The sequence below is a fragment of the Echinococcus granulosus genome (genome assembly GCF_000524195.1).
Source record: "Echinococcus granulosus chromosome Unknown EG_S00034, whole genome shotgun sequence".
NCBI classification, from domain to species: domain Eukaryota; kingdom Metazoa; phylum Platyhelminthes; class Cestoda; order Cyclophyllidea; family Taeniidae; genus Echinococcus; species Echinococcus granulosus.
This window is the reverse complement of record NW_020170414.1, coordinates 63,256-72,414: the sequence shown is the minus strand read 5'-3', so window position 1 is coordinate 72,414 and position 9,159 is coordinate 63,256. Positions and strand designations below refer to the sequence as shown.

At 43.0% G+C, this 9,159-nt stretch overlaps 1 protein-coding gene across 1 annotated transcript in view; it reads right to left on the bottom strand. All coding sequences in view use genetic code 11, as the record gives it.

Moving 5' to 3' along the window:
- Nucleotides 1-9,159, bottom strand: part of EGR_04967 (Serine/threonine-protein kinase PAK) — a gene marked incomplete at both ends in the record, with an annotated part of 35,281 nt that extends 26,122 nt beyond the window's left edge. Inside the window, 3 exons of the mRNA XM_024494216.1 lie at nt 1,488-1,793; nt 6,664-6,878; nt 9,003-9,159. Coding sequence (XP_024351310.1) covers nt 1,488-1,793; nt 6,664-6,878; nt 9,003-9,159 — 678 coding nt within the window. The remainder of the gene's footprint in view (nt 1-1,487; nt 1,794-6,663; nt 6,879-9,002) is intronic.

Here is a 9,159-nt window from a genome sequence, read left to right as displayed (position 1 = left end):
GAATTCAATAAACCGGAAGACGGGCTTAGACACAACCAGGAAAACTGCGAATCCAAGCAGACTTGGATGTCAAAGCAAGCATAGGGGGATCGCACGGAGTTGTGCAAGCCTTTCAATACAAAAAAGAACCTTTTTACCAAGAAGAAGATCAAGAACTATTCATATTTTTGCCAGTTTCTACATGGTCAATTTCCCTTGCGGTCTCTACAAGAACGTCTTGATTGTTGAGGTGCAACTTCTAAGAGCTCTTGCGTTCATACTTGGACACTACGGAACTTAAAGTGGCCATGAATTAGGATCCATTATTCACACTAGGCTGTTATTCTTCCGAAGCAGTTCCAGGGTTTATAGCTCGTCGTGTCTCGAAGTTGTAACTGTGGTCGGTTGGATGCTCCGAGAGCTCTGTACCAGGCACACTAATACGGCAATCTTCCGACTTTCCAATCAATCCAGGTGTGACTGGCTACTAAGATGAATTTATAATCCTGGCACATTAAACGGATGACAGAATATCGTTTCCCTTTGATGTATGCGAGAAGAGGTACAATTAAGGTGTGTGCACAAAGCACACCCGTCGCCTCATAGAAAGTCGTAAACACGATACGCCTGGCACAGGCATAAGAAGCATGGTGGTACCATTTAACGCCCTTTAAAATTCGCAGCAGATGGTGAGGAGAATCGAGGAATAGGGATTCCCTATTGAGTTAAATTTGCTTCCCCTGATTTTCCTGGTTGGCTATCCAAATTCAGCGTCACGTAGACAGATGAGTTTACAAATACTCACACCGTAAGAATTATTAACTCTACGTCCACAGTTTCAACTTCGTATAGTGGCATAAAACAGTTGACAACTGAGGTGATACGAGACTTGAACGATTTGAAAACCTTCACCACAGAGCTGTCTACGGTACTTCCGTGAAAATACGTGAGTTATGTGAATAAAAGACACCCTATCTACATTTCTGCCAGCCATCCTGGAACCCAGGTAGACGGCTGGGAGACATTGAGACTAGAACAAGGTGGCAAGGAGGAATGGATTCACATTATTAGCTCCATTAAACTATTGAATGGCTGTTTTTAGGCAAACGTTTCGACGAATAGCGAATAGCATACGAGGTGCTCTTCCTGTACAGCGGTACAAAGCCGCTGACTTCCCGCAAAGCAGTACACAAATAAGATGGTAGCTCTAGGCCCACTGAAATCTACGAAAGGCACTATCGCCGTTGGAATGAAATACTTTCCCGTCTTGATTGAAAATCAGTATTTAATTATTGTCCCTGAGAACTGTAAAACACCGACCACATTGTGGTAGGCATAGCAGAAGAGTGACTGCGCTCAAAAGGAAGGAAACTGTTCAGTTTAAGCAAGCTTTTGTGGCTCAGTGTTCCTTATTGTACGTTTACAACATAGCTATATCCAGATCCATGTACCCTGACAAGGTTTCAGAGAGAAGTCGAGCACCGCAGCATTAATGAGTCCCAACTCACAATGGATTTTGTCTGCTCGGGTCGAGACGCTACAGGCGGAGGTCGTTGGATAGGGGGACTGCCACGCCGGGTGGCGGTAGGGAGAGGTGCGGGAAAGCGACGACGGGTGGTCTGAGGTGAGGGCGGTTGAAGGAGGAGGGGTAGTGGGGCTGTAGAGGGGGGAAGACGCGGTCGGTTGTTCGTACTAATGTTGCTGCTACTACTACCGCCACCACCACTGCTACTGCTGTCCGAGGCCGTCGGTGGAAGTGCGGACGTGGACGTCCCACGGCGACGTGGGAGAGTGGAGGCGTGTGGCACCTCGTCCTAAAACACACAGAAAAAGCCGACATTGTTAAGGTACAAGCATAATCTTTAAGAAAAGATGACGAAGCAGACGGTTACTATTCCAGCTAATTTGATGTCACCTTCTTTCTCAGGCTTGACGTGAAGGCTTTGGATCCTCAATAGACAACAAAACGGCTTATCTTTTTCATCTCAAACCTCTGCTTAAAATGCTTCTTCTGTGAAATAAAGGAAAATTAGTTGTCAAGTCCTGGGTCGATTAGATTGCTTATGGGTAGTTTTACATGTTTCATGAAACCTCTGCTGCCGCTCGTAAAGGCTCTAGGGCTCAGTAGTGGCTAGCCAAAGGTATTTATGAACAAAGACCGTAGGAATACGTGCATCACAAAGGAAAGCAAAACTTTTTGGATGTAGAATGAGTCACCAATTTGAGGGTGAACCTTTTACAAAGAAGCAAGCGCACCAAACCAAAAATAAACGTTACCTCTTTTCACAACTCTAGCAATGAAAGGCTTCCCACGCAAAAATATCGGCGCCATGCTGCGTAAACAATGTCTGTGAGAGGACGAAAGTCTCGAGATGCGAAACATAGGAGCTGTTTGAGAATAAATCTTTTGCAAAAGGCAGATATTTTGAGCTGTGAAAGAACGCGGCGTCCTTTCCCACATTCACCATTAAAACTTCAGGCCTGAATGGAAATGCAATTTTTTTCAGTTTGCAATTGCAGCTAACATGAGTATAAAAAGTAAAGAGCGCCTATCTGTCCGTCTGTGGAAAGACAGCCTTCGACCTTCCAAAGGAACAAGACCAACCTCGACGATCAGACATCGATATGGAATTTGAATCTGTACCAGTCTAGGTAATTATCAAAGAGTTACACTGTCTGCCTACGACCACGAATTAGAGACGGTTTTCAAGCTCTCCTCAAGGGTGCTTGGACGACGACCCCTAAGCAAAACTCTGCTCTTCATCATCCTTCAGGACTTAAAATTTTTGTGATTATGAGGCCTTTGTAATATTTTGACTATTTAACTCCTCGTTTTGTTTTTTGGTCACTTAAGGCCTTTGGGCCATGCTAGTAGCCCTTCAGCCCCTCTGTACGTCTGTAACACATATTCCGCTCTAGTATTATGACTTCTTTCTGCTTCAGGAAAGGCTCGGTGCGCTGGTGTTCAACCTCACAGCTCTTCTCTAAACTTTTTTTATAAGTAATGTCTATCATAGGGGATGCCGTGACTAATACAAGTCAAGGCACTAAGGCACATCGAGGTTGATACCATGCACATGTTGAAGTCTTTAGCTGACAGGCCAAAAACGCCTTGGTCTGGTAAATTTGTTTACCGTCGTTCAGAAGCGACCAATAACAACATACTGGTAGAAAACCAAGGCACTCCTGTACAAGTGTGAGGTCATGATAGTGACCTGACAGTAAAAGACGGAAAGAAAAGCGACCCAAAGTGGCGGAAAACAGAAGAAGGCGACTCGATCGACAAAAAAACATCACCAACAGACTACTGCTCTTAAAAAGGACAAAAATTAATTTGCAGGAACAGAAAAAGAGAAAATATTTAATGAGAAGGGGGATTTGAAATCCTCTCAGAGCTTCTCTGAGGGATGTAATTAAGCAGAAAGTTGGACTAGAATCGGGCTTTTTCACATCCTCCAAACCGAATTGCCGTAGGGGATACAGTGCGTGGGAAGGCATTCTTATGGACCAAACCAAATTTCACCCTAAAGGATTTTGTCCTACTTTAAAGAGGATTATAGGTTTCCATTTACTAGTTGAATTTCCGATTTTAACAAACACCCTCACCCCAACGGAACAAATGCGATGGCAGCCAGCCTGTCAGTTAGAAAAAGTTACATAGCACGATAAATTGCTCGCGCCGACTTGATTGTTCCGAATAGTAAAAAAAAGCAGCAAAGGCGGAATGTTCCGTGTAAGTTTCTGGCCAGTAAACGGCCTGACAATCAGATTGAAAGCAGACCTAAAACTCGATTGAAAGAATTGAGATAGGAATTGGCTTTAATTACAACTCGGATAGCTCAGGCTTCATAAAAGATAAGCCCACTTTTCCCTGCGTAGTATATTCTCACAAACCGTAGCAATAAATGGGTCTAATTGGCCAATCCCAAGGCGTGATTGTTGTATAAGCAAGAAACTGAGTCTTGTTGAAGCATCAACTATTACTTCTGAGCAAGTCGCTGGATTCAGGGCCTACAAATTCTCTCCAAGATCCAAATGCCGTCCCAGACTGCCTGAAAGGGATCGAATTGTCGACCAACAATGGATTGGTGATTTTACATTTCCTTTTTTGGGTGAAGAGAAAGCGACTCCGGGAGATAAAAGTCTTTTGCTAACGAAAGATACGAAGATTCCGCACACGACTATAAACTGGTACCAGTTGATAGCCGTGGGGGCGAAAGAAGCTTTTTTAACGTTGTTTATATGAGATCTAAAGCAGCTGTGTTAGGCATGAGAAAGGAAATTTAAAGAGAGCATGGGCCGATTACAACTTGCAAATGGCTTATCAAAAAGCCCATTTTTCTGGGGCTACCGCCCTCTGGGGTTGAGAGAAGAGGCAGCTTCCCACTTATGACTTATTCTAGCTGATACAACTTTGACTCAAAGAGGATTGCTATCTCTAGACAGCTGTCCTCCCGAATACAGTAGTCATGGACATTTCTGTCGTCAGATCCTGGGTCCAAAAATGATCCATGAGAGGGAGCAGTCCTGCTAGAGCACGTAGAGCCAATTCTCAGGTACCAGCTAGACTGAGAACCTGACAAATGCCTGCAGAGACAAATTGAGAGATAAATTTAAGCCTTCAAATCCTCGGCCTCATTTGATATTTTCCAATTCCTAGCAAATCAATGGTTCGGTGGTAGTGTGGTAACGGTTATCCAAATAACCCACTGAGAAATGGCGAAAGAGGTGGGGAGTGCGCACGGAAGGGGTGTAAAAACTGTCGTAAGAAATTTCTGCACAAATACACACGCAAAGGCATAAACATGCTTGTAATGCGCAATGCGGGTCCAGTACGTGACAAAAGGGGGGTATACACACATACATTAATTACATGCATAAAATCAGACGATTGCGTACAACTTCTCGAAATATGGGGATATTGTGTTCAGTATGCGTCCATTATCCAATGAAAACGCTACAAAACACTTTTTCCATATTTTCGGTAGACCCTCCCCAGTGTCGGAAGGTATTGCGAAACTTCGTTGAATTAAAAGTCTAGAGGTACACACCACACCATAAAACCAGACCTCCCCCTTAGAAATCACATCAATCAACGCCACAGACTGGGGAAGCGTAGCTTGTTAATGACAGCAGCTAATTCACAAAGAGTGCCAAGAAAATATTTATACAGAAAACAAGTTTTATCCACAAATGGAAGCACTATATCAGATGTGTCAGGAGTTTAACTAAACTACTTCCACTGCATCATCAACTGTCACAGCATAACAGCGACCGCAAATTAGAGGCATAATTTTGTCTTCTATGGTGCTACATAAAGTTGTCAAATCACAAGTCAATCTTTAGTTAAATTTTATCCATAAAGTGTTAGATTTATGACGATAACTGCAAAAGCCACTCGATATGCCCGGGTAGTAAGTTGGTTAACTACTTCACAGAAAGCGCCAACCAATTAAGTTGTCTGAATAAGCACACATACACAGACATAAGTGGGTAAAAATAGATAATAACACTGCATGGGATAATGGAAATGAATTGTTTTGCCAAAGTTGATAAAAAATTTGCCCACTGTCTAGTAAAGGAGAATTATGAGCCCACTAAAACCATGAGCGACAGGGTGCAACAGTGCTTGGAGCACGGTCAGGATCCACTTGGCTCTTATTCGTTCCGTCGAAGTGAATTAATCGGAACAAATTCGAAGGTAAACTTCAACAAAAGGGTTGGCATTGAAAAGTAAACTTTAGAAGCTAGCGTTGTGATAAACGGACAGAATGATGAAACAATTAGTCGAGAAAGAGACCCATCAATTTAGCAAGCGGATGATTTTAATATCAAACATTGAAAGAGGAATGGGGGATGCAATGGAATTTATTTCCCACCGGAGCGGTCAATCAGAAGCCAATTAGTGTGGACGTTGTGGACTGATAAGGTGGATCTAGAGAGGGGTGGCAGTGCAATAAATTTATCAGAAATCAGATGATTGTATGGTAAGAAGGGTATGAAGTGTGCATAGGAATGATAAGGGATACACAAGAGCATCCAACACATGTGACTTAAGAGAAGTTACCTAACGTTATTGAGGTCAAACTCAAGGAAGGAAGACACATACACATCTGGAGCAATCGCTGTGACTTTACTCTAGGAGCAGATCAACTACAACTGTGCAAGTGCTCACAATTCCTAGCAGCAAAATATCGTCTACTATGCTTAAAAAATCCTTGTCAAAAATCCAAAATGTGGGAGTCGACAATGAGGGTGAAATTAAATTATATGAACAGTGAAGTACGTATCCGATCACCATGGGAAACGGATTTTCACCGGTAATGCCGATATGAAGAGTGTCTTAAAACTAGAACCCAGAAAAAAATTGCTTTATGATAAGCAGAGAATATAAGCAGATATTAAAGCATAAGAACTATATGAGCGAGAAGTATTAATAACTTTCCGTCGTAGAGGAAATTCAAATCACATCAGAGTATCTAATCAGGAGCTAGGCGGGGATGTGACGCTTGAGAATGGAGCATTTAATCAGAAATGAAGTGAAATTCATCCTACTTCAGAATAACTAATCAAGGGTTGGATACAGTGGAAACTACGTTAGGCGGCATGGTGAGGTGTAATGCTTTCCAATTGGAAGGTGGAGGGGATAAATTATGAAGGAAACGGACAAGGAATGGAACATACCGGTCGATCGATAGCACACCCGTTGGCCGGCGGCTGGAAGAGATGTTTGAAGAGGCACTCTTCGGTGCTACCACCACCGACACCGCCAAAACTGCTGCCACAGGTGGCACTGCTATCCTCACTGCTTCCGCGACCACTGCTGGCGCTGCGTCGGTAGACTTCACTCACGAAAACCCCGTTATCCATACCTGCTCGTGTTGGCGTCGACGACGGACCTAGGAGAGAGAATAATCATCTCTTAGCATTCTCCATTTGTCCTTTCTACTCCAACCCTCTTTTAAGTAAGACCTTTGGTTTCATTCGCCTTCATCAAACCAGACGTAAAGTTGGTGTAAATGGAATGGTAACGCTTCTTCTCAGAGGCTCCAATTGCTCTGTCTCCTCTACTAGCACCACATACGCATGGCTTCCCACTTTTTCTACAATACGCCTGGTATTAAAAACACTTGCCGTGTTCTTTGTCAGTTTATTATAAGTGGTTGCATTAAACCGTGATGCAAACAGATTGGTTGAGTTTAAAACAATAAAACATGTGTCAGTAAAGTTGCGTATTTAGCAGTGTTATAAATACATCCTACACAACTTGACGCTGATTGGCGTGTGCCATTGAAAGAATGAAACCTCTGAACTGTAGTGGACACTTTCCTCCTAAGACCCGTCATTTGAGATAAGAACACCTCAAAGGGAAGCGAGATAGAGGCCAATGACTAGGACAAGAGGAGCTTAAGTCTGGTTTCCTGCATCAATTTTTATCCTTCGGCTTTGTTAACCTGCCTCTGTTATTACAATTATGAGTTTGGTAACGACAGGCAGGATAGTGTCCACTGCCAGGGCTAGAGAGAGGAATGTGTTTGATCGCCGACTGTATCGAATAAGAAGGAATTAAACCTAGCCCCCTGCTTTAGCCTTTATCACCTTTTCGCACAGTCCCAGGCGTTCTTCTACAGGTTGAAGTTCTCTACTCTTAACATCTTCCAGCTGAGGGTTCAAACCCCAAGTGCAGTCGCTGTCTTCTCTCACGAAGCGTTCAAATACCTTCCCCTAATCAAAATAATCTACTCCAACCGCTTTTATCATCCACTGTTTGAGAGCGCAAATTGAATGAGAAAATAGGGATGACAAAAAAATTCATTTCTCCGAGAAAACTAATTGCCTACTAGTGAGACACATTACTTACGCATAAAGGGAAAACCCGATTTGTCAAAGGACCCCGCAGAAAAGTGACATTAACTCCTTTTGTGTGGTAAAATCGAACAGATAAGATTTTTTATGCAGAGGTATTAAGTTAAACCCTTTTGTCATCCCCTCTTGCCTTCTGTCTCACCGATTCTCGTACATGACGACCCATTATTTACCATTAAAATTTATTTAATACGGATAGGATCAGGTCTAGCTATCTGCCCAATTCCTGATCCCTCCATTTTATAAATCGCCTGATCTTTTTCCCATCAAAAGATGCCTTTTGCGTCAGCCTTCTTAGTTTACTTGTTAAACAATGTTGAGAAAGTTTTGATGATCAAGCTGAGTAGACTTAGATCCCTACTTCACTGTCCATGGCTCTCTTATTTACTTATTCTGCTCCAACCGTCATCATTTGCTTGCTTCATGTGAGGTAGAAATCCATTGAACCTGACTGAAAAAATGTCTACGATTAGGGTGAGAAGCGATAAAGTTGGGCGGTCCGTCTCAATTCTTGTAGCCTCTTTTATAAACCACCCGCTTCCCCCCCTTGTTGGTCCGTTTACCCCACACCCACTGTCTTACAATTGAAATCCACTTCCTTGATTTCTTTTTTCAACTTCTCGTATCTTGATGGGGAAGCGTACTTGGGCCTTTGTCGATTACGTGTTGCAAAAATTCCAACTACCTCCTTTTTTTACTGGTCACTTTCAATTGTTCTTTTCTACCTTAAACTCATCAAACAAAATTGGGATAGCATCTCCTATGGTGATGATCAAAAGGATAATTAAGGGTATGATTAAAGTTTAACGCCGCTACAGTACGGTGAAATAAGAAGGATGGCGGTGGATGAATTGAATAAATCACTTTTTGTGCAGAGATCTTAAATTAAACCGCACAACGAATCCTCGCCACTAGATCAAGTTTACGTCTAAATAATCTCCTTTTTGACGTCCGAAAACTGAGTGGAAAACTTGCCCAGACAACACTGTAAATGAAATCGGTCTTATCTATGGCGGGAGTGGTAGGACACCAACAATCAAAATGATTAAGTGCCGTAAAAAGTAGGGCGCTCGCGACTTTTATGTGGAATAGAGGGCAAAATCAGGTCAGATGACTGTTTTCTAGGCGGGAGTGGAAGACAGTGGCGTAATACTTACTGGAATTGATGGAGAGGTCATTCATGTACTTGACCGTCCCAGTGGACTTGTTGGTGGTGCAGATTTCTAGCGCGTTCCAAATAACCTCCATGTGTTGCTGCTGATCGCGCATGGATATGCCCGCCTTGCGCAGCATTGCAGCCCATCCGGCCGGCAT